The following is a 26563-nucleotide window of genomic DNA, read 5'->3' as shown; positions in this document are numbered from 1 at the left end:
CCCATCTTCTAGCATTAATGATTTAACAGAGTATAATTATATACTGAAGTGGGGGGTGGGAGTGTTTCCAACAGCTGCAGAACACTGCACCTGTGTGGCAAACACTTTAGCATTTCACCACCAGCCAGACTAATCTAAAAATGGACAGGGTGAACAAGGCAGTACATTCTTTAGCAACACAGCACATTGCACATTTGTTCTCTGAAAGTTCTTCAGTCCTTCAAGACTATTAAATAGATGGACATTCTAAAAGACAGAAACAATTCACTTTAAGTATACTTTAAAAAGTACTGTGAATATGGAGATTAAATCAACAAACTAGACAAAGTTTTATGGACAAAGTTGTCCACTATAAAACTTGCCAAAGGTAAACTCTTGTACCACTCTGTTCTACTCATAAATAACTTTTCCATTTTAACCCTGCCAATCTATCTGGATTTACAGAGGTACTGACCTAGATGGAGATAATGAGTGAAAGAAAAGGGAAGAACAAAAACGCAAAATCTCCACAACTTCTCATATCATACTAAACTCCCAACTTTTCACTTGCCCTATTTTAAGAGAGGCATCAATTCTGTGCTACTTCCAAATAAGCTATTCTTAAAGAACAGAAATACACAATAAAAAGGGCCTTAGTGTAGACATCAAAGTATTAAAAGAGCATAACAAAAACTGAAATGTGTCAAAGAAAATAAAAGGTAAAAACTCATCATTGTCAAAAGCCTTATTATATGGTTGGTTCTTATTTTCCATCTCTATATGATAAAGAACATATGGTTTCTTTCAACTTTGTGGTCATTTAAAAGTCTCATTTACTCACTATAAAAATTAAGATTCCCTAGGGAAAGAAAAATGATAAGAGACTGTAACTGAAATTTGTCTTCATTCAAATGTTAATTACAAGTACAGTTATACCCAAAGTTTGAGATCTCTGTAACAAAAGCTGTAAGAAAAACGTCTATCCACAAACTGGTTGGCAAGTATTTACAGAGCATATTCTATACACTGTTCTGAGAGCATTACTTTTAAGCAATTATATATAATGTAATCAAATACCACCTGGGAGTTTAGTATAGTGTGCTTAAGAACTCAGAAGGGGCAAATAATTTCTGTCTAAAATTCATGTAAGCCTTAAAATAAACCAAAAGTAATAAAATGGAATATACTACTAAAAAATGCAACATTGATAGTGTGGCTCAGTGGTTGAGCATCAACCTATGAACCAGGAAGTCATAGTTCAATTCCCAGGCAGGGAACATGCACCAGTTGTGGGCACAGTCCCTAGTAGGGGACATGCAGGAGGCAGCTGATCAATGATTCTCAACTTTTGATGTTTCTCTCCCTTCCTCTCTGAAATACTATCTAATAAAAGAGTAATATGCAAATTGACCATCACTCCACACAAGATGGCTGCCCCCAGATAGACACAAGATGGCCAGCAGGGGAGGGCAGTTGGAAGAGACCAAGTCTGCAAGAGAGGGCAGTTGGGGGTGATCAGGCAAGCAGGGGAAAGCAATTGGGGGGACCAGGCCTGTTGGGAAGGACAGCTGGGAGTGATCAAGCCTGCAGGGGAGGACAGTTAGGTGGTGATTCCTACTAGAATCAGGCCTACATGAGGCAGTCAGACAATCCTTCGAGGGGTCCCAGATTGGAGAGGGTGCAGGCTGGGCTGAGACACAGACAGACACACACACACACACACACACACACACACACACGCATGAATTTTGTGCACCAGGCCTCTAGTTTATTTACATATATCACACGAACATCTCACTCTAGTTAATACCATCCATGAAATACTTAAGGGAAAAGTATCCTAATGTCTTCAACTTACTCTGAAATACATTTTTTTTTTTAAAGATAGAATAATGAATGGAATAATGGATAAGATATATCCTAAAACAAATATAGAAAAATGTTAATTCTAGAATCTAGATGTTTATATGTGAATGCTCACAGTAAAATTATTTTAATTTTGTTTGAAATTTTTCATAGTAAAATGCTAAGGGAAGAAAAATATAAAAAACAAAACAAAAAATATTTGTTCATGGTGCTAAAATCCAATCAGAAAACTGATAAAAGATCATTTCAATACTTAGGTATGTTAGGTTAAAAAAAACAATTTTTAGAAGAGAATCCAAGATGGCTACTCAGGTAAACACCTAGCCGCAGCCGCACACAACAATTTCAATAAAATACAACTAAAATATAAAATGGACATTAGCCAGAACTACAGGAAAGTCGACTGACTGGAAATTCTACAACGAGAAGCAAGGAGAAAACCAGAAGGAAGCACGGAGGAGCTGTAGCCTAAGGTACGGAGACACGCGGCACGCGCGGAGAGGACGGAGCTGGAGAGGAGGGAGGCTGAGTGCCTGGCTGGCGTTCCCTAGCAGGAAGGAGATAAAAGCTCCGACTGTGTTGGGCCCCAGTTCCGACTGCTCTGAACCCCAGTTCTAGGCCAGACCCCGGGACCCAGGCTCATCCATAGGAAGCTGGGCTGTAAGGCGGAACCCCGGGGGAGCGGCGAAAGGAGGTCCCAGAGGCGCGCACATTTGCGAGCAGAGAAAGGACGGTTGACTGTGCCGCGGGACTGCCCTGGAGGGAAGGAGACAGGGGCTCCAAACTGCTCTAAACGCCACCTCCAACTCCACCTCCAACTGAACTGAACTCCAATACCGGGCTCATTGGGGAAAAGCCTAGACTGTTTGGTAGCAGGTGAAAATCGAGGGCACCTTTCTCTCAGAGGCGCTTGCAGCAAGTACTGAAGGACCCTGAGATGCAGGAGCCGCATAGGGCGGGGCTGACAGAAGCCAAAGCTGTAGGCTCCACCCTGAAACCCCGCCCCCATCAGGAAAACTGCGAAAATGCCGAAACAAAAGAGATCACAAACGAAAGAAATGGAGGACAAAAAGTGACTGGATATAGAGTTCAAATCTACGCTTATAAGGTTTTTCAAGAATTTCCTAGAAAAGATCGATAAGACCTATGAGGATATGAAAAGAGATCAACTAGAATTAATAAAGAATCAACAAGAAAAGACAAGGCGTCAACAAGAAATAAAGAAGACATTGTCTGAAATAAAAAATATTATACAGAGTCCTAAAAACAGAATGGAAGATCCCAAGAATCAAATCAAAGATTTGGAACATAAAGAACCAGAAGACACTCCTCCACAGAAGCTAGAAGGCAAGAGAATCCAGAAAATTGAAGATAATGTAAGAAACCTCTGGGACAACTTCTCAAGCGAACCAACATCAGAATTATGGGGGTCCCAGAAGATGAGAGAGCAAGATATCGAAAACATACTGAAAGAAAGAGTGACAGAAAACTCCCCCCACCTGGTGAAAGAATTAGACTTACAAGTCCAGGAAGCGCACAGAACTCCAAACAAAAGGAATCCAAGGAGGACCACACCAAGACAAATCATAATTAAAATTCCAAGAGCAAAAAGAAAAAGAGAGAATATTAAAAGCAGCAAGAGCAATGCAGGTAGTTATCTATAAAGGAGCACCTATACGATTGTCAGCTGATTTCTCAACAGAAACCATTCAGGCCAGACAGGAATGGCAAGAAATATTCAAGGTGATGAATAGTAAGAGACTTCAGCCAAAGATAATCTATCCAGCAAAGCTATCACTCAGAATCGAAGGTCAGATAAAGAGCTTCACTAAAGGAGTTCATCACCACCAAACCAGAATTATATGAATTGCTGAAGGGGGTTCTTTCAGAAGAGAAAGTAAATAAAGATAAAAATTATGAACAACAAATACGTAACTATCAACAAGTGAATCTAAAAACCAAGGAAATTTAAAAAAAAATCTGATGAACAATATTTTAACTGTTGAATATAATAGAATCAGAGGTATGGAAGGGGAGTGAACTGATGATTCTTGGGGAAAAGGGGGGAGAGAACATAAACTGTGCACCTATGGATGAGAACAATGAGGAGTGGGGAAAGGGCAGAGGGTGGGATGGGAACCTGGTGGAGGAGAGCAATTTTTAAAGTTCATATTATTACAAATGTAATAATATGAACATTTGTAATAATATGAACTTTAAAAATTTATTTAAAAAAAAACACACAATTTTTAAAGCTGCAGCTTATTGTACAAGAAAAAAACATTTCCTTTCACTTCAACCTAAATTCTTGACAACTCAAAAACAACTAAAAAGAAAAAAGAAACACCTAGAAGAGTTATTGTAAAGTAAGGTGTTGTTTTATTTTAGAAAGACCTGGAAAATAATAGTCTTATTAAATTCAAATAATTTACATTTAGAAATTAGAATTTAACTTATCTCTTTTACTAAAATAATGTCAGAAATCTGGCATATATAAAAATAGCCAAAATAAAGGAGCTTATGTCTAATAATTTTTAAAAAGTAAATGTTTAACAAATACTAACATGCTTAACCTATGGAATTGGACATAATAATTTAACAAGACTGGCTTCATCTACCTAAAATAAAATTTTTAAATTAGAAAGTTATATCTCTAGCAAATCAAGAAAATCTATACTAATAAAAGAGATGCAAATTGATAGTACCTTCATAACACCCACCAGCCAATCAGGAGTGGGTATGCAAATTAATCCAATAAAGAAGGTGGGTTAATTTGCAATAAAAGGCGTTCCACACCACCCCAGCTGCTCTGGGCCTCTGGACAGCATGGGAAGGTGGAAAGGCAGCTCTGGCCAGAGCTAAGGCAGTGCGCCGGCAGCCAGGGGAAGGAAGGCCTATTCTTGCACAAATCTTGATGCATCAGGCTTCTAGCATCAATATATTACACATTTTAAAGACCTTAATGATAGTTTATCCCTTCTAAAAATGAACTCTGATATTTTAATATAAACCCCATAACTCAAAAAATATTTGACAGAATTATTAATTACTGAAGCTAGTTTCCACTCAAACAAATGTTTGAATGGGAAGACTTTTAAAAATATATCAAAAGCTTACTCTAAGATAACTAGTTAATTATGAATCTCTTCCCCATCCCCCCAAGGTTTTAGTAGTTTAAAACTTCAGAGGTAAAGAATTAGGTTGCTGCCTCCACCAATGTTATCAACTAAAGACACTCCTGTTAGTTTCCCCAATGTTGAGAGGAAAGATAATATAATAACACATGCTAATAAAGGCAAACTACTGTGTCTTACGTAAATTATGGAAGCATTATCTTACTACACTTCTCAAAGTCCAAAAGTTTAGTGATCTGCTTTTTCAGTTCTTTCACAGAATTCTTGACAACTTTAAGCATATGCCAGTTACAGAATTATATTACTGTATGGTAACAAGTGAAGTGAATAGAAAAATAAAACCAAGTCAATCCACAAAGGTTAGATATAAATCTATAAATAAAACAAAGCATGTGTGCAACAGATAGCTTGGCAGCCAAAAGAATTTGTTAATGCAATATCATAAATTTATTAAACATGGTGACAGTTCACTGTATTAAGAGATTTTAAACATTAACTGTTACTAACTAGAGACTATAACACTTTCTCAAGGTTTACATTGCCAAAAATACAAGTGAAACTCTTATAATTAGGTTTGTTCTGAAAGAATACTGCTAAATGAGAATTTAGAGAGCCAAAAAAGATCTGTGACACACTATGTAACCTATCTCCAGTGCAATGCGATAAAGCAACATGCATTTCCCATACAGTTAAATACAAGAGATTTTCTACTTAGCAACATTCTCAATCAAAATGCATGTTTAATATTTTAAATGACTAGAGATAATAAATACTACCAGTTAAGTTTTGTGTAGAACAAAGACAATATGCAAATAATAAAAATGAAGAGAGAAAAGCTGAAGTGCAATAAAAAGGTAAATAGAACTAAAAAAAATGTTTTTAATTAGTGTTACTAGTGGCCTAGTGAACGAATTCGTGCACAATGAAAGAAAATTAACTAGAAGAAATATTTTAATATCACTATTCACCCATTCTCTATAATAGAAGTGTCAACCAAATTCACAATCAACAATGACTGATTCAATCAACAATGATGGAAACACATACGTTCATATGTATCACGTATGCGCGAATCAACTTAGCCTTTTATACTAACAAATATGGAACAAACTTGCTTAATTAGACCTGCTTTCTGATTTAGCTAAACTTTTTCCATCCCAGTGAAGCAACCCAACTTCTCTTTCAGGTAATTGTCAGCAACACAGCAGTAAATATCAATACAAAGCAAATTATTATTTTAGATCATGCAGGAAGAACAAAGGTTAAAATATTTAACTGCAGCAGTGTTTGACTATATTCTGCACAGTAAGAAAACCTCAAGTCATCTTCAAGGTCCACCATTTCTTACTTCTTTTCAGTTGGGTCAAATTTCTAGACTTTCTAAATCTCTGTTTTCTGGCTAATAAAAAGAAAATAGGATTCCACAAAATAGGATTCTATCTACCTACTCCAGGACTTCTGTGAGGATGAAATGAGATAAGGCACAGGAAAAACGATTCAGACATTTGGTTAGTGTCAAGTATTTTTTTTCCTGGCTTAAGTGTTCCTGGACTGAAGAAACTGAAAGGAGGCTAATCACTTGGGAGAGGAAGCCTGGCATTGCTATGTGATGTCATTAGCTGGATGGAGGGAAAGACATTTAGCATATTAGCCTTTTATATATATAGATAGGAGAATTGGCCTGCCCTTCTCCATTCCTAGTGGAGTGGAGTTCTTGGAGTGCCACTGTAATAAGAATCTCCAGAGGTCCCCAGGAGAAAAATGAGATGTGGTAGAAAGGTTTATTCATGTGGAATTATATCCCTAGGTTTCTAAAGTCCCATTTCCCTTAAATCAGTCCTGGAAAATGTGCAGATGGGGATTAAAAAAAAAAAGCTAAAAACAAAGCCAGTATCCAGTTTCCGGTCCATGGTGGAGTTGAGTCTGGCACAGCATCAGGCTAGACCCAGTCCATCAGTCCACTGTACATGGACTGTGGGCCATGTGGGCAAATGCAGATAGCCCCATAAGCCAGGAGTCAGGTGGCAAGCAGCAAGAGAGAAGGGGTCAAGAAAGCCAAGATAGAGAACTCTTTTTGTTTAGGAGTTTAAGTATCAAATCTTCCTGTGCTTGCAGTGGCCACACCTATTCTGGCCAATGACCTGTTCCCAAGTGTGCCTGACAGGTAATCCCTTCCCCTATGTTACCTGGACTTCATTGGGCATGTGTCTATCCTTTCTTTGTCAAGTCCTTTCCCCCAGGATCTGTAGGGAACAAACCTGGCGAGTGTTAAACTACAGCTTTCTGACACAAACGGCATGCCTATATTTTTTTGGCATTCCCTTTACTCTTTTCCTGTTAATGAATAATTGGGTTAATTATAATGGTATCATTAGTTTTCATTCTATTCATCAAATGGAGATAAGGAGTATAATTCTGATAAAAGAAAAAAGGGCTTTATATGTACAGACAAAGCACAAACATGAACTAAATTTGGAGCTAAAAAGGAAATTCCCCCCTCATTTACTTTATGAGCAATGTGCTTAAAAGTTACACCTTGACTTTTAGCTCAGGAAGAAACCAGACAGAAATGAAAAGTCACTTAAAAAATAGAGCAATTTAAGTACGTCATTATTAGGTACAAAATAAAACCAATGGATAAAACAAAAATATAAGCAGGTATTCATGCAGTAAACTAGGCTACATAAGACCTTGTTTTGTTGTTGTTGGTACAATATATGGAACCTTAAGAGTGAAACCCATACTTCCACATAAACACAATAACCAGAAAGTACAACACACACTGAAATCATATCAGATTTTCACCTAATGTCTATTTCTAACTTCTACAACTTCTATTTGTAACAGAACAAATATTTGTAAAGTAATGCTAAAAAAAAATAAGATATGCAGTTCCTAACAATCATCTTATTGGCTGTTATGGTCAATAAAAAAGCAAATGCCCTAGACAAATCCTGAGGTGAGAGAAATGAAGATGCCATTCTATTACCTACTCTCAGTTGCCCTGTGGCTCTTCTACTGTAAAAACTTCAAACACAGAGTATGATTATAACATTTAAAGATGTACTGTGGTCATTAATACTTCATCAGATAATAAAACAGCCTATTCTTACATGGGAGGAAAAACAAACAAACTGGTCTTTAAGAGAGACCATATGGCAGTCTCTAAATCTAGGAGACTTCATATCATTTTGACTTCATTTTTGCTTTATGCTCACTTTAGCCCTGGCCAGTTGCTCAGTTGGTTGGAATGTCATTGCATACTCCAAAAGTTTGCAGGTTCTATTCCCAGTCAGAGCAAATACCTACCAGGTTTCAGGTTTGATCCCCAGTTAAGGGTGCATAAAGGAAGCAAACATCCATGTTTCCCTCTTTCATTCTCTCCCTTCCTTTCTCTCCCTCCCTTTCTTTTTCTCTCTCAAAATCAATTTAAAAAAAGAAAAAGAAGAAGAAGAAGAAGAAGAAGAAGAAGAAGAAGAAGAAGAAGAAGAAGAAAAAGAAGAAGAAGAAGAAAGAAAGAAAGAAAGAAAGAAAGAAAGAAAGAAAGAAAGAAAGAAAGAAAGAAAGAAAGAAGAAAGAAAGAAAGGTAAAAAGAAAAGAAAAACAACAACATATCCTTGGGTGAGGACTAAAAAAAAATATATCACACCTAATTTCATAGAACTACTATATACTAAAGATAGAAATTTGAACTGGTAATAAAACAGTTTTCTAAACTCAGTAAATAAAACAGATGCTTTAATGATACCCATTTAATAAATGTTCAAGGCATCTTAAAACCCCCAAATTATTACCAATTTCAAGCTCATTTCTCCACATACCACATCTTATTTATTAAATTCCATTCAATAAAGTACTAAGGTATATGGGACAAAAACTCACTGTACCTTCTCACTTTGGAGGATCACAGGCCATTTTGAGAAATTGATAAAATCAATTATATACCCTATTATAAACTATCTTTTCAAATATGTGTATGGATTTTTATTTATTTAACAATACTTATACTATGGTTCTTATCACTAAGCAGCTAGTGATAAACCTTGGTGGCTTTAGTCCACATTAAATCCCAACAAAATTAAAGCAAAAAAAGAAAAATTTAAAGTAGACATGATTACTTGAAAAAATTAAATAAGCAACCTAAACTAACCCAATAGAGTGTTACACTCCTATTTTTAAATGCATTTGGACTGTTACTCTGCCTCCAAGCAAGGACACTAAGTCACCACAGTTTCTCCCATTTTCCAGCCCTAAAATTACAGAATTTTTTCAAAGGTACTAAATATTTTTAAGGTGGTATTTTCTTTTTCCTTCTTTGATGGCAGAGTATTAGTATAATCTATACTTGTTTTATGTTAATTTCAACCTAGTATAATTTCTAAAATTTAAATTACAAATTAAGTTTTAAAAATGTAAATAAAGTAGCCAAAACTGGTTTTGCTCAGTGGATAGAGCATCAGCCTGCGGACTGAAAGGTCCCATGTTCGATTCCAGTCAAGGGCATGTACCTTGGTTGCAGGCACATCCCCAGTAGGGGGTGTGCAAGAGGCAGCTGACCGATGATTCTCTCATCGATGTTTCTACCTCTCTATCCCTCTCTTTTCCTATTAAAAAAACCTGTTTGCTCTTGTTGATTTAAAAAAGATTTTTTTAATAAAGTATATATTTTCCTCTAAGTAATGTTTACTTCTGAAATTATCTCATTTAGATAAATGAAAAGTATCTCTCCACACTAAAAGGAAGAAGGGTAAAATGGGGGGGAGGGGGAGAATCTCTGGAGTAAAGAATACTAGGTAGCTCCTTTGGTTGAAGTGTCACCTCACACATCCAGTCAGGGCACATACCTAGGTTACGGTTCAATACCTGAGTTATGGGTTCGATCCCTGGTCAGGGTGTGTACGGAAGCAGCCAATCAATCTCACATTGATATTTCTCTTTCCCCACTTCCTTTCTCTCTAACATCAATAAACATATCCCCAGATGAAGATTTTTTTAAAAGAATACTAATTAACATTTATGCCTTGTGATCTTAGGCAAGTCACCTTACCTTCTCTGGGACTTTAGTAACCTGATGTAAAATGGAATGTTTTGTGACTATGCACAGCAATATGAAAGGAGAAGGAATTAATAAATCTCAGCTTTTTCTTCTCTTTCCAATCCTGGCATGGAAAAAAAGAAAGAAAAAAAAAGGCACTCAAACTGTTGAATCTTAGTGGAGGGGAAGGAAAGGAGAGTGGTTGGGAAGAGATCAACAAGGAAGTTGCATGCATGTATGTATAACCCAAGGACAGACAACAGCGTAGTGAAGGCCTGGGATAAGGGGCAAGGGTGGACTAGAAGGGGTCAATGGGAGAGTATATGTAATATTTTCAACAATAAATATTTTTTAATGGCGCTCAGTTTACAAATTAACACAATATATCACTACTCCATTCCTCATTTGTCTCTGTCATTGAGGTACTAAAAAGAAATGACAAGAGTTCTTAGAAAATCTGCTAGGAAGCGATAACTAAGACAAGGCTCCTGCCAAAAACCTTTTATAATGTCTTAATTTTCACTAACTGCCAAAAATGTCACTAATCAGAAATAGAATCTGGGTTAATAAAGATCTTGTATTTAAAGTACAATCACCTCTGAGATTAAGGGGCTTTTACCAGTTGGTAGTTTGGTCAGTTAGTCATTTAAACATTATAACTGATCCCCTGGCATTCACTATGAATGTTTTAAAAACAAATGATAAACTATAAACGGTACAGGTAATTTCTTTACAGCATGCTTTAAGCAATGAGTTTATACTCTTTAAGTAAAAGGACCTCTTCACTTACATCCCCATAATAATGTTAGTATTCATTTACTAAAAAATATGACAAAATATATATACCATAGGTATAATAATTATTTGTATTCTAATCATAGCAATATTGATAAATAGTTGAAAAATAAAAGTGCAATATGAGAGGGGCAAATCATGTGTTAGGTCCTTAAACAACACTTTGTAATGGATACTCTTCCCAAAATGTTCTCAGCCCACAAGTTAAGAACTACTGACATATATTTTAATTGGAAAAAAAAAAAATGTAGGCAACCCAACTACAACACATAAGGATAAAAGATGATTTAGAGAGACTGGGCTAAACTGATTCCATTGGCTCAATCATTACTAAAGACATTCACATTATCAAATTTTATCACAAATTCATACAATTTTTTAAGTCACTTATTTTTTAAATCCTCGCCCGAAGATGTTTTTATTGATTTTAGAGAGAGGGGAAGGGGAAGAGAAAGAGAAACATAAATGTCAGAGAGAAACATTGATTGGTTGCCTTTGGTAAACACCCTGACCAGAGATCAAACCTGAAATCAAGGTATGTACCCCGACCAGAAATAGAACCCACAAACTTTTGGTGTATGGGATGACACTCCAACCAACTGAGTCACTCAACCAGGGCAAAGTCATACAATTTTTATTGTCAGAATTCTACAATGAATTCAATCAATTGGCTTTCCCTAACATTTACCTAAAAGTAGCTGAATAAAAGGAGTGGGGATTTGGTAAAGAGAAGAATATATGAAAGTGGAATGCAGGATAGTGCAATGGTTAGAGGATAAGCTTTCAAGTCATATTTAACCAACAACATAATTCCATAACTCCTCTCTCTGATCTATAACCCTGGACAAAGTAATTGACCTATTCCTCCATTAAAATTACTCAATTATAAAATGATGTAAAAAAAGCTTAAGAAGACTAAATATTTATACTTGCCAACCACCTAATAAATGGACCTACTATTTATATTTATTTATATTCATTATGCTAAGTGAAAAAAGTCAGAGAAATAAAAATACTGATCTCACTCATATGTAGAATCTAAAATAAAAACACACCGAACTCCCAAACTCAGCTAACAGAGGACAGATTGGTGGTTGCTAGAGGTGGGGTAAGGAAGTAGATGAAATGGGTGAAGGTGGTCAAAAGGTACAAACTTCCACATATAAAATGAGTAAGTTCTGGAGATATAATGTATGGTGACTATAGCTAAAAATACTGTATTGTATATTTCAAAGTTGCTTAAGAGAGTAGATCTTAAAAGTTCTCATCACACAAAAAATAAAAATTTTAATATACACATACATCAAATCATTAAACAGCTTAAACTAATATAATGTTTTATGTCAATTATATCTCAATTAAAAAAACAAAACCTGTGAGTACTTAAATGTTTAACCAAGATTATAGAACAGTAAGAAGCTTAAGCCAGTATAACAACAGGGATTAAGTCCGGCCAGCGTGGCTCAGTGGTTGAGCGTTGACCTATGAACTAAGAGGTTCAATTCCCAGGCATGGTCAGGGCACATGCCAGAGTTGCAGGCTAGATCCCCAGTGTAGAGTGTGTATGAAGCAGCCAATCAATGATTCTCTGATTACTGATGTTTCCATCTATCTCTCCCTCTTCTCTTCTTCTCTGAAATAAATAAATACACACAAACACAAACACAAACACACACACACACACACACTTTAAAAATAAAAAAAAGATCAGGGATTAAGAGATCAAAAAGTATAAAAAATAAAGAATAATGAAAAGCCAAAAATAAACTTGATTCCTCCCCATCCAACTCCCACAGAATCTAGTCTGCTGCTCTGAGGATCTAAAACTTAAACCAATACTAAATTAATGCTAAAATATGCTTCTATGAGCTAGTGTAGGAACTTAAACTTAAAAATTGTATAATTAAACATGTTCTAAGGTCAAACAACTATTTTACACATATCTGGAAGACAACACATTCAAAAATTAAAGACTGCTAAATTTTCCTATTAGAAGCAAACAGCCTGTCTTTGTGAGCAAATATTTGCTAGAAATCCAAATGTAATTCAAATAAATTTATTCAAATTCATTAGAAGATATTGCTGCCCTAGCTGGTATGGCTCAGTGGATAGAGTATCAACCTACAGACTGAAGGGTCTCATGTTCGATTGCAGTCAAGGGCAAGTACCTTGGCTGCAAGCTCCTCTCTAGCCCAGGCCTTGGTCAGAGCCCTGTGCAGGAGGTAACCAATCAATGTGTTCCTTTCACATGGATATTTGTCTTCCTCTCTCTTCCACTCTCTATAAAAATCATTAAAAAAAAGATTCTCTTTTTAAAAAAAAAATGCTGCTAAGTATAAAAGTACCATAAAATAACACCAGATAAAAGAACTTGAGATAATTTTTATAATTCAAAAACCACAATGAATAAAAGTATCCCAAAGTGAGGTACTAAAAATTTTTTTAAATTGATTTACACCAATATAAGTTTTGTTTTAATTTTTCTCAACAGAAGCTGACTCTTCCCTTATCTCCCAGGACAGTCATGTGCCAGAATTTAAAGGCCATTTCTTCCTCCCACATGTCTAATTTGAAGAACTGTACAAAGCAGTTTACAATAGAAAATGGTGAAAAGAATAAAAGGAAACATTCCCAGTAAGAAATATGACAGAGGTCCAGCCAGTGTGGCTTTGTGATTGGGCATCAACCCATAAACCAAAAGGTCCCAGATTTGATTTCTGGTCAGAGCACATGCCCCAATTGCAGGCTCAATCCCCAGTAAGAGGTGTGCAGGAAGCAGATCTATGTTTCTCTCTCATGGATGTTTTCATCTCTCTATCCTTCTCCCTTCCTCTCTTTCTAAAATATCAGGATATCACTTCTACTTCAAGCTAAAGAGCCCTATATTTCTTAAAATAAGGAGTAATTAAATCACAAGTCACTGCAGTGAACTGAAAATAGCTGAGCAATGGCAGAACTAAATCTCACCTAGCTACACAGTGAACAGGACAAGATTTTAGGGTTAGACTTAATATTAAGTCCCTTCTCTTCTACAGGATTTTAACCTTAGACAAATTAACCTTAGACAGGAATTTTATGTTGATTATACATTTAAAAATAACAACCTATATATACAGGATTAAATAAAATATATTAATAAAATTAGTTTCACCTGTTTCTTTTTACATTGTAAAATTAAATTTTTCTTTTTACACTAGAAAAATTAAAATTACGTATGTGGTTTGCATTATATTTCTATTAACTCTGGTCTAAACAAATAACATTTTATTCTTTCAATGCAAAATGTGATGAAAATTTCATTGTGCCTCGTATGAACTGTTTAGGCTGAAGATCCCTAATGCACTTTAAATTCCTTATATTTCATGATGTTTAATATCCTGTTTATCAAATTCATTTTATTATTTTACTAGAAACCCGGTGCAAGAAATTTGGGCACTCAGGGGAAAGGGGAAGGGCAGGTCCCTCAGCCCAATCTGCACCCTCTTGCAGTCCAGGAGCCCTTGGGGAATGTCGGACTGCCGGGGAGCAGGCCTAAGCCAATAACATCCTTAGCTCTGCCACAGAGGCAGGAGAGGCTTCCACCACCACCACTGACCACTGCACTCACCAACCATCAGCCCAGCTTCTAGCTGGGCAGTGCTCCCCCTGTGGGAGCGTACTGACTACCAGGGGGCAGCTCCTGCATTAAGCGTCTGCCCCCTGGTGGCCAGTGCACATCATAGCGAACATCCTTAGCATATCATTAGCAAATTATACTTTGATTGGTTAAATGGACAACTGGACAACTGGACACTTAGCATATTAGGCTTTTATTATATAGAATAACCCTAATCTCTTATTACCCCCATTCAATTTATTGCCTATTCATAGGGACACACCTCATCTTCCCACTCTAGCAATAACAGTCCTCTTATTATCTTACAAACTAACTGAAGAACAGCATGTGACAGGCCATCATTCTCTACCAGCTGCATGCACTGTCTGTTCTTCAGTTAATATTAACACAAGCTTACTCTAAGACCCATCCACATTCCTAAGAATATTTCTTAGGAAATATTGGGTATTTTTGTCTCAAATTCATTATTTTGGACTAAAGCAAATCTACCTTTGAGTGGCCAATGAGGCTAAAATCTAGTTTCAAATTGTGCTTCACAACCTATTAAATAAATATAACTGAAAAAATAAGAATATTCTTTTTCAGTACCTAGAGGTAAGGCACCAACAAGTAATGTAAAAATATAGTTCCTTTTATCTGCATGGACAGCTTGAGAGAAAGGTGTAAACTACTGATAAAGACTATAAATTTAACCCACTCTTCTATCACTTATTAACATTACTGACAGGACATGTTATAATGCTGAACATGTGTTGCTTAAATGACACTGTAGCTGGGAAATTCTAACATACAGTATTAAAAAATATAGTTATATATCCCTTCAAATTTCTCTAAGGCATTTCTCTTAGCCTCCTACAAAAGTCATTGGCCAGAAGTAACCTGATTTTACTATCCCCTCATTTGACAGATGCAAAAAATCAAGGCCCAGAGGTTATAAAGTGACTTACGTGCCCCAATAAAGTTAATGGGTGAGAAAAGATGCATAAGAAAATCTTTCACTGCTTGGTAGCTAAGACTGTGGAGTGGGAGGCTAGACTGTGGGTTCAAGTGCTGGCTCTAAAACTTAGAAACCACCAGGCTTGGCATGTTCAGTGGTTGAGTGTCAACTATGAACCTGGAGATCACAGTTCAATTTCCATGACATTTTCATTTTCTGCAAACTCATTCTATATGTCTCTCCCTTTTTTACTTTTTAAATTACTTATAAAAATGTGTAAGAGCCGAAACCGGTTTGGCTCAATGAATAGAGCGTTGCCTGTGGACTGAAAGGTCCCAGGTTCAATTATGGTCAAGGGCATGTACCTTGGTTGTGGGCACATCCCCAGTAGGGGGTTTGCGAGGGGCAGCTGATCGATGATTCTCATCAATGTTTCTATCCCTCTCTCTTCCTCTCTGTAAAAAATCAATAAAAATATATTTTTTAAAATGTGCAAGAAATGAAACTATTTCTTTTGTGTCAAGTACACATTTGATAAACTTTATCATAGGGCATACTCAAAAATGGGGGGAAGAGGGGATGAAGGATGCAGTATGTCTGGGAAAAGTGTCACTCCTATCATCTAGAAAGTATATAGTCATTTCCTGGTATTACTTGGTACATGATAGGTGCTTAATAAATAATTTATGAGTGAGTGAATAAAGGAATGGAAGAAACTATATAAATATTTCCTTAAAGTGAGCTAAATCAAACAAGTAAGCATTTGTGATACCATTGAAAGTACCCATAAAAACCTAGAAAGTCATTAATAAGGCTAACCATGGTTCCAAGCCATAACCCAGGGATTAGAAGAAACAGATGCTCTAAAATGACCACCCTTCTAATTAATTCCAATGGCTCTCTCTACTTAAGCTTAAAAAATATACCTAGGTAAACCTCTACAGAGCAAAAGTTTCCTTTATAAAGTGCTTTCACGAATTAACTTCAATAAGCAAATTTCTTATATATATTTATATAATTATGTTCTGCTATGTGATAAAATTCTCACTGCTACTAAAGGACTTTTCTTCTTCTATTCATGTCGCATTCAGGACAGAAGAGTAATTGTTGGTGCATACTTATCACTCAATTAGTTTAGAACAGCTGAACTCAACTCCTTAACAGTTTGCACACATTTGTTCCTAAATGTTAGCTTGCCATTCGATATCAACATAGCTGTAAAGATGAATTCAGAAATCATCTTGCAAAAACATTTTAAGCAAAAAAAAAACTATGAGCATAGAGCAATAAATCTGCTATGCAAACAGGCAGTGGTAAATTTTTAAATTCTATACATCTAGAAATTTAAAAAATAAGACAGAAGTAATACATGATGGCTTCCACATAATGAATCTGTTATACTATTTTCAGACATTACTATCTATTAGTATAAATTGTTGTAATCTTTTTAAAAATCAAATTTCCTTAGAAATATGTTTTCAAAGGAATGACGGCAAATGTAAACTTAACTATAAAATGTTTGATAAATATTAGAATGTAAACCCTGTTGTTAAAGATATTTAAAAGTTTTCTTTTTTTTTAACAATCACTTGTGTGATTCAAGTTAAAGCATGCATTATTAAAACAAAAATATCCAAAGATTACTATTCACATACACTGCTACTAGTTCACTTTAAAATAAATTAAAAATAAATTCTGAATATGAAAGTCAAAATCTAAAGTTATGAGGCAATAACTGCTATTAGAATTTCCACATTAGTACTGGGCTGGGTTTCTAAATTAAATGGTAGCAATTTTTATGTATAATAAATACAGGATTAGAATAAAGATATACCATTAGTAATATAATTTCTATAAAAACTTTTCTATTACTATTTATATATTTTAGAGAAGCTTTCTGATAGTTAAATTATAGTTCATTCTTAAACTACCTATAAACCAGATTAAATATATTTTGCACTGAGGTTCCTTTTATTTATATAAAGAGTATTTTTCAGATAGGTAAAGTTAATATAGAATAATTAATGCGCTGAAGCAGCAGCTCGTTTTTTTGTTTTTTTGTTAATGCTCAGAGGAGGATTTTTTTTCCATTTGATTTTCAGAGAGAGTGGAAGTGGGAGAAAAAGAGAGAGAGAGAGAGAGAGAGAGAGAAAAGAAACATCGATGCCTACAACCGAGGTATGTGCCATTGACTGGAATTGAATAGGAGACTTTTCAGTCCAAGGGCTAATATTATAATCACTGAGTTAAACCAGATAGGGCAAGAAGAAGCTAGTTTTAAAGCATCACAACTCTACTGAGGAATTATGAAAATATTTCATTTTTAAAAGTATTACTGATCCCTACAATGAAATTGTAGAAAACTTCATTCCCACTGAAGCAAATACATGGATAGGAAAAATACACAAAGTTTATTTAAAAGGAGCAAAGAAAGGAGAACACAAAAGTTCAGCAACTTGCCTTTAATAAAAAAAAAAAAACTAGCAAGCAGAAGGGCCTTGTTTAAATCCAGGTCTGCCTCCTTAGCAATCTAAGCTCTGATAACTATGCCAATGTTTCTTCAAACTAGATTCCATTGATAGTCACAAAGGGAATTCATAAGTTTTCATCCAGATGACTTTTATTTTAAATTATTCTACAGCCTGGCCAGCATGGCTCAGCAGTTGAGCGTTGACCTATGAACCAGGAGGTCACAGTTCAATTCCAGGTCAGGGCACATGCCCCAGTTCATCCCCGGTGTGGGGAGTGCAGGAGGCAGCCAATCAATGGATTGATGTTTTTTTCTATCTCTCCATCTCCCTTTTCCTTTGAAATCAATAAAAAAATATATTTAAAAATAAATAAATTATTCTAGAGATAATTTTTAAATGAGACATTTTCACAGAGCAAATTTTCACTTCTTAAATCATCAAACTGGGATAATCAAACCCCACTGTTACGAAGAATATTCTTAGAGGTATAGGAAAATTTTTGTCCTTACAAAATAAGTCGACTTTGAGAAACTGCAAATGTTTACACTCAACTTTCATTCTTCAAGAATGAGAGGAACAACACTTGGTGTTCACTGAACACATCGTGAAATCTTGTGCCTTTATGCCTTTACACGTTATTCCCTTCTTTGGGAAAAAAAATTTTTTTTTTTAATCTCTATTAACTACTCAATTTATCCTTTAAAAAGTGTTACCTGTGAATATCTTCTCTCCCTGTCCTCTTTTCCTAGTGTTTGGCCCATGAATTATCTACTTAAATAAGATTTTATGCATCATTGATAGCTTTTATTACAGTGTATTATAATTGTCTTTTGTGTCCTTGAGCTAATACCTTTTTTTTAAAAAATATATTTTATTGATTTTTTTACAGAGAGGAAGAGAGAGAGATAGAGAGCTAGAAACATCGATGAGAGAGAAACATCGACCAGCTGCCTCCTGCACACCCCCCAACCCCTGGGGATGTGCCCGCAACCAACGCACATGCCCCTGACTAGAATCGCACATGCCCCTGACTGGAATCGAACCTGGGACCTTTCAGTCCGCAGACCGACGCTCTACCACTGAGCCAAACCGGTTTCGGCTGAGCTAATATCTCTTAATTTTGTTGTTGTTGATCCTCACCCAAGAATTTTTTTTTCCATTGATTTTTAGAGAGAATGGAAGAGAGAGAGAAAAACAGAAATATTGATGTGAAAAAAACACACACAATTGATTGCCTCTTCACATGCCCTGACCATGGCCCAGGCTTGGGAAGAGCCTGAAACCAAGGTACGTGCCCTTGACCGGAATTGAACCTGGGACCCTTCAGTCAACATGCCAACACTCTATCCACTGTGCCAAACTGGTAAAGGCCAAATTGATTTTTTTAAGAAGGATAAACAGGTGATGGTATAGGTAATGGAGTGACAGGGTTGGAGAGAAGGAATGGGGTAATAGGCACTAGGTGGCAGATATGGAGTGAAGAAAACCTGAAGGAGGTTGATAACTACCAGGATGGAGTGGGATATGTGATTGAGAGAATCCATTTGAATTAATACTTGGTGACTGTTTGGACATAGAGAATAAAGGAGAGTCAAGGATTATTCTGTGGTCATAAGCCTAGATGATTGATAAAATAGTAATACCACTGGAGAAGAATTAAGAGATGTGGCAAAGGGATCTTGTTTGGGAAAAGGTAGTACAGAGAAAATGGGCTCATTTGCAGTTAAGTTTTTGAATTATTCAAGTAGAAATATCTTGCGGGCTATTATAGTTCCATAATTGGATTAAAGAGAGACTAGTGTTCAATGTACTAGAACTATTAAAGGAATAGATACCTTGGCATTTCAAAGGGGTACCATGAGGCCTTGACTGGAATCAAAGACAGGACCCTTCAGTCCATAGGCTGATGCTCTATCCACTGAGCCAAACCAGCTAGGACTCAATTCTCTTTAAAGAAGCCTGTCCCAATTGTTTGTAATATTATATTCCCCTCTACCCCAACCTCCAAAGTTACCATCATTACTTTATGCTAGCAACTATCATCTGAAATTCTTTGTTCATCTCCCCACCTAGAATGTAAACTCCATACACAGAGATTTCATCTGTCTTGTTCATCACTTATCTCTGCTGCTTAAAATACTGCTTGGCACATAATAGCTATGCTGTTGTTGAATGAAAATGTACACACAAAGGTATATATAAATGTACGTATTACATGAAAAACATTTAAAAAGTTCTGAAAGGATTATTTGAACTTATATCAGAAGTGATTATGAGACTAGAAGTATACAATACCCATTCATTTTTGCTTCATAGATCTATCAATACCCATTCATTTTTGCTTCATAGATCTCTATGTAAAATTTTGTCTTCTATAACTGAAAACCATTATCTAAATGATCATATAAGCCTAAAGTAGTCAGTCTACTTTGCCTATTTTCTTTTGATGGGTTGTCATGATCTGACTGTGGACTGATCCTTGAGTTGTTTTGGTAGGGCAATTCAAAGTTAGGATCTTAAACCTTGGAACTGGAAAGAGCTTCGAGATCCAACCCCACAATTTTACAGATGAGGAAGCAGACTCATAATAATTCAATTAATAAAACTAGGCATTGATGAAAATTCTTCAAAGACCAAATGATTAAGAACTATTTAAAAGGCTAAGCTATTACACGTTATACATAATTTAAATAACTAATAAAAACTTACTAAAGCTTTCTCTCACATATAACCTACAATCTTCTGGTGAATAATTACTCAAAGTAAAACTATCCCCTTAAGCACACTATTTGACCAATGAACCCTATGGTTAAACATCAGTTAACCATTATAATATGACAAAGAATCAGGATACATAAATATAGGGAGTGGAAATTATTCACCGTTAGGTGTGCAGACTAACTGAACTAGCAGGCATAGTTTTCAACCAGTGTATACAATACATCTGTAATACATATTCGTGCTTTGATTCAAATTTCTGTATCAATACTACAATGTGTATTTAGTGAAATTTAATAAAAATTAAATGCTGAATAGGTAAGAAATACACTAAATGTCATTTACAGAAAGTACATTATTTCTCTTTATATAATATAGATTACCAGGAATATGTTTCACCTAAACTTTTGAATAATACCAATTTATGTTTGTTTAATAAACTATATCATTTGATCCTCACAACAACCCCAAAGAGAGCAGAAATTATTATCACTTAATACAAAAGAATGAAGCTCAAAGGTTAAGAAACTTGAATAAGGTCATTCTGACAAGTCCTTATACCCAAAGCTTCAACCTCTTAGCTACTGTTCTTTGCATCCCTTTGGCTACCTCACACTTACTATGTATTAAAATGCAAAACACTACAATTTCCTTCCTTCAATATTGGTGGAAGTGAAGAAGATCCCAAAACCTTAGCAGTCCTATGCCTTTCTATTCCATTCGAAGTTTTGGTACCTCAGAAAATAGTATTCATTTTTCTTAAGTGAGAAGAAAGATATGACAGTCATCTTAATTGAGAATTGTGTTCATCAGCAATTCTGTTTTAAATGCTACCAAATATTCAATTGTTTTCTTTACCCTAATAAAATAAAAGTATCCTCTTATTTAGAAAATTCTCTACAAGCAATACCCAAAGTAGTGTTACCAATATGGGCTTTATAGTTGAAAAAATCTGAAACAAAATTTTAGTCCTCTCACTGGCTGTTCATCTGTGGGTACATTTGTTAACTTCCTTAAATCTCACTGTCCTTAACTTACAAAATGAGGATAAACACTATCTGTCTCCGTGAGTTGTTGGGAAGATTCAATTATTTATTTTATTTTTTTCAATTTAAAAAATATATATATATTTTATTGATTTTGTACAGAGAGGAAGGGAGAGAGACAGAGAGCTAGAAACGTCGATGAGAGAGAGTCATCGATCAGCTGCCTCTTGCACACCCCCTACTGGGGATATGCCCGCAACCAAGGTACATGCCCTTGACCGGAATCGAACCCGGGACCCTTCAGTCCCCAAGCCGACGCTCTATCCATTGAGCCAAACCGGTTTTGGCAGATTCAATTATTTAATATGAGTAAAGTACTTAGCTCTTAGAAAAGGTCCAGGTCATATAGTTAAGTGTTGTCAGAGAAACAAACAGTTGCAGATAAGTACTGCTGGTAGGTAATGTCATTTAATTTATGTGACCTTTACTAGTTGAACTCCAAGGGTGATCTTAATACTTTTTTCTCCCAAGTATCTGGGGCAGGACAGAATATCACACTTGCTCCCAGGACACCAATTAAAATGAGTGCTGTATTTCAGTCCTCTTCTAACTTTTTTAAGCAATATAGTAATAGTAATAATCTATTCTTTAACTACCTTAAAATTGGCTGTATCCAAATCCAGGCTTACACTATTTCACTCCTATTCTTTATCTAAGTCTAACTGCATCATTCACTATTTTGAAATAAACCTAATACTAAGCCAATTTTAGAAATTCAAATTGTGATACAGTGAATTCACGTTGGGTGAAATGGGTAGGAAGTTTCAGGGGGAGTGAGGAAAAAGCTGAGAAACTATGCATTCAGCTGTCTATCATGCAATAAATTTACTTTTATTCTTCACAGGCATCATTCTAATCAATATTAGCATCATTTTACAGATTAGAAAAGGAAAGCTCAAACTCTGTTCACTCCCCTTGGCTCAAAGTCCTCCAACCATTCTAACCTACAAGAAGATTCTTGCTCAACTCAAAGCCTTTCTACAATCTCAGCCCAGGATGCTCTCATATCTCTCTGCAATGCTGTCTCCTCCTGCTTCAGGTCTCACCCTAAGTTGTACCTACTCTTACCAAGTCTAAAATAGCATACACCAAGTACTCGATCCTTACTTCTTTTGTAAACACAAAATGATCTGCATTCATCTTCTTGTGTTGAAGGACAGGAATACTTCCACCTCACACTGCTGTTCCCTGAGTGCCCAGCACAGATGATGATGCTAGCTTAATGAATGAATGCACACACCTCCCTCCAGCCATTTAACAAGGAAATGGCAGGGCCTGAAAACCAACCCAGATAAATCTGACTGCAAACTCCTACATGGCCTACCACTTTTTTCGTGGGTGAAAAGAGAGATGCTTGGGGCTAGAAAACCAATTTAGAGGTGTGCTTTCCTACCTTTTGTATTTATTCACCTTTTTTTAAATTACAGAAATATTGAACCAGAATTTCAACAGATCTTACACTGCCTTTCAGAATCACAACTCAATTTGAGGGGGGGGGGGGGGGGACGACTTTGTATTTATGATGCCTTTTAACAGTCAAAATGCTTCAAAACTTTTGAATCACTGACAGTTATGATTCATTGAATCATGCGTATAGTTAAGTCTAAAGAAAAATTAAATAAATGCATTTTACTAACATGCTTGCCATGTTTTGTGTGTGTGTTTAATAAGATGTTTTAAATTTCCCATAGCATACACTAAAATTTTTAAATCAGCCATGAGATTCTCCTCCTGATCATGGTGATAATGTTCTTTCTTAAAATGTCACAAATGGCACTCAACCAGCTGCCTTCTCTCTTAAACCATGTTCTCGCACACAGACGTCACCTCCCGTAAAAAATGCCCAGTGCGGTTAGCATTCCCTTTGTTAACCTTACCCACGGGGGGTTCAATACTTACTGCCGAGTCCTCCATCCTCGGATACGCTCGTCCCTCTCATCCCTAGGTAAGTCAGTCCCAGGATGAGGAAAAATAAGCAGGCGGCAGTCAAGAGAAACATGGACAGGTAGTGGGCACTGAAGCCGCCGGTCGGGGACACCTCCTCCCGCTTAAACTGCTGGAGAAGTTCCTCCTCGGGCTCGGGGAGCTTGGCTTTGCCGTACGCGTTCTTCAGGTAGGTGTGATTGGCGCCCGTGTGGTTGGAGTGATTGAGCCTGAGGGAGCCCGGGGCCGCCGCCGCCGCCGCCGCGCCGGGAGGGACGCTGTTGGGGAAAACCCTGGCGGAGTCCACCCCGAAGGCCCCGCCGCCGCCGATATGATTGTTGGTTTTAAGAAGGGGGCCCGTGGGCGACGACGAATCCAGGGTTGCGTCCATGTCCGTGAGCGGCGGGGCCAGGAGCGGCGCCAGCTTCTTGGCGTTCACACGGTATCTAGGAATCGGGCCGGAGTCCAGGGCATCGCACGCTCCTCCCGGCCCCGCCGCCGCCGCCGCCGCCGCCGCCGACTCTTCGAGGTTTCGACTTCTGTCTAGACTCCCCGCGGCCGCCGCCCTGTCATTCATCGGGATTCCTCCCCCTCCTTCTCCTCCTCCTCCCGGGACGACGGCGGGCTCCGGCCGGCCGCCGGCGGGGCGCGCAGCCCGCGGAGGGAGCGGCTTGCCGTGACTCCGCCGGGGCCGGTGCCGGGAGAGGGAGTCGTCCTTCGGTACCTGCCGGCCGGAGGCCACGTCGCCGGCCCCCTCTTCCTCCGAGTCCGAGTAGTTGTCCCGGCAGCTGTGGGCGAGGAGCCGGCTGCCGTTCGCGGTCCGGTTCGCCCACAGCGCCGCCTCTTCGGCCTCGGGCTCCCGGTCCTCGCGGTCTTCGCCCTCCTGGCGGCCGCCGTCCTGCGCCGCCCGGTCTCTCCCCGACGGGGGCGGCGGCAGCTCCGGGGCCGCCGGCCGCCGGGCCCCCCACCACGCATGGGGCTTCCTGCGCTCGGCCGCGGGGCTGTTAGTCACCTCGCCGCCGGCCACGGACGCCGCCGACGGCGGTTTGAGCCCGCGGTACTGGAGCGCAGCCCGGTCTCTCCTCCCGCCGCCGCCGCCGCCGCCGGCCTGGTCCCGCGGGCTGACCTCCGCGTCCGACTCGTCCGAGCTGAAGCCCAGGAGCACTTTGCTGCCCGCCGTGGGGGTGGCCGAGGCGCCCCCGGGCCCTGCTGAGGGGCCCGAGGGGCTGGAGGAGGCCGACACTCGGCCCAGGCCCCCCGGAGTCCGAAAGTGGGCGAGGTCTCCCGACGCCGGCCGGACCCCCATCCCAACGGCGGCCGAAGCCGGTCCCGCGGCGGCGAGCGAGGCGGCTGCCGTGTTATTGTTATTACTGTTCCGCGTCTTGTGGCCGCGGCCCCCGGACCGGTGCTGCTGCTGCTGCTGCTGCTGCTCTTCCTCTCGAAGCTTCTTGAGCTTCTTGAGGTAGACCGGCCGGGTGCTCTCCGTCACGGGCCCGGGAGACAGGCCGTAACGGCGGAGCTGAGAGAAAAGCTCCTCGTCCGAGAGCTGCTGAGGCGCCGAAGCCGCCGCCGCCGCCGCCATCTTCTCTCCAGGGTGTTTTACAAGCTCCGCGCTACCGGAAGTGACGCGCCGCCCTAGACCCTGAACTAGACCGGGCTGCGTGGCCGGCCCAGCGCCGCGGCGCCGCGGCCAATGGGAGGCGCGGGCGGAGCTCACCTGAGCGGGAAACGGCCACCTGGGCGCCCACGGCGGCGGCGGCGGCGGGGTTCCCAGCCCCCCGGCCTCGGGCGCCGCACACTCGCCGGGTCTCTCCCTCCCCTTTCAGCGCCGTTCGCCGCCCTGCCCTTCCCGGCGCCCGCCCGGGAGCTGCCTCCAGCCAAACCACCTTGACCTCCTCTCCCCGGGATCCTGCCACGGGGCAGGGATAATTGAAATAAAATCTCCCTGGAAGCTCACGACATGAGTTTTCTGGTAATCAAAGAATTCCTCTGCCGAGGGGAAGCCTACCGAGACTAAAAAAAAAAAAAAAAGAAAAAGAAAAGGCCAGACTAGATTGGTGATTTCCCTGCCTGACTCTCAAGATCGCTTTTCATTTTGTCTTTCTGCTTGACTTACAAAAAAAAAAGGAAAAAAGAGAAGAAAAAAAAAAAAAAGCGAGTTTCCCTCGCTGCTCGTTTTGAGAAGCCTCCACGCTAGGAAGAAGATACAGGGTAGACCAGTCACAATACAATTTTCTTCAAAAGTAAAGTCTATTCATTTCCTTTTTTTTTTTTTTTTGTAAGGTATTACCATGTTTTAGTCCTTTTAAAATCTAAGGACCTCGATAGGTCATCATTTTTGTAATAGAGAGAGCCTATTATTTGCTTCATTCTAGCACCTTTCTAACCTATAGTTATTTGTCTTTGTAAATGATTGCTTTTATGCGTCTATATTTTTAATTATTTATTTAAACTTTTTATTGTGTTAGTCCGTTGGACTCTAAGCTCAAGCAGAGGACCCTTGCTTTCCTTCTTCTCCACTTCAGCCCTATGGTGCCTAGTAGTTCAATAAACATCTGTTGAAATAATTAATGAATTGCAAAGTTAGAATAGTATGAAATTAATATTTTGACATGGTATTAAATAGTGGAGACAAAGTAAAAAACAAAACAAACAAAGACATTAAGACCTAGATATCCAACCCCACCCCCACCCCCTCATTTACAAAATGAGAAATGAATCACGAGGTAAAATTTGGCCAATTTGGTAAAGATTGCTTCCCTTTTCTTCAAACTCTGGCAGAGCTGACTTACACCCTGGTAGCTATACAGCAACACCTAGCACAATATCTGGCATGCTAGAATAATTTTTGATTGAATGAATTATTTTACCCTATACACATCTACAGAAAAAAGTTAGTTTAAAACTTAAGTATCAGCTTTTCGATGTCCTGAATCCAACAGCAAAATAATACTCAATAACCTGAACTTTTGACTTCTCTTAGCAAAAGTTCCTTTGAAAAAAGTCAGACTTTTATCTGGAGGAACCTAGTTGTTCTTTATCA

General features: G+C 38.4%; 1 protein-coding gene across 3 annotated transcripts in view; it reads right to left on the bottom strand.

Annotated features, from left to right (window-relative positions):
• Positions 1-25143, bottom strand: part of LEMD3 (LEM domain containing 3) — a 74190-nt gene extending 49047 nt beyond the window's left edge. For 2 of the 3 annotated variants that reach the window (XR_006742865.1, XM_036458993.2), the window contains exon 1: positions 23497-25143. Coding sequence is in view for 2 of the 3 variants with exons in the window: in XM_036458993.2 (XP_036314886.1) it covers positions 23497-25102 (1606 nt within the window). In the remaining variant the exon portion in view is untranslated. The remainder of the gene's footprint in view (positions 1-23496) is intronic. The other variant, XM_036458991.2, reaches the window with a different exon arrangement.
• Positions 25144-26563: the final 1420 nt, after the last annotated feature.

Source organism: Pipistrellus kuhlii, unplaced genomic scaffold (assembly GCF_014108245.1).
Source record: "Pipistrellus kuhlii isolate mPipKuh1 unplaced genomic scaffold, mPipKuh1.p scaffold_m20_p_3, whole genome shotgun sequence".
Taxonomy (NCBI): Eukaryota; Metazoa; Chordata; class Mammalia; order Chiroptera; family Vespertilionidae; genus Pipistrellus; species Pipistrellus kuhlii.
This window is presented reverse-complemented; position numbering and strand designations above follow the sequence as displayed.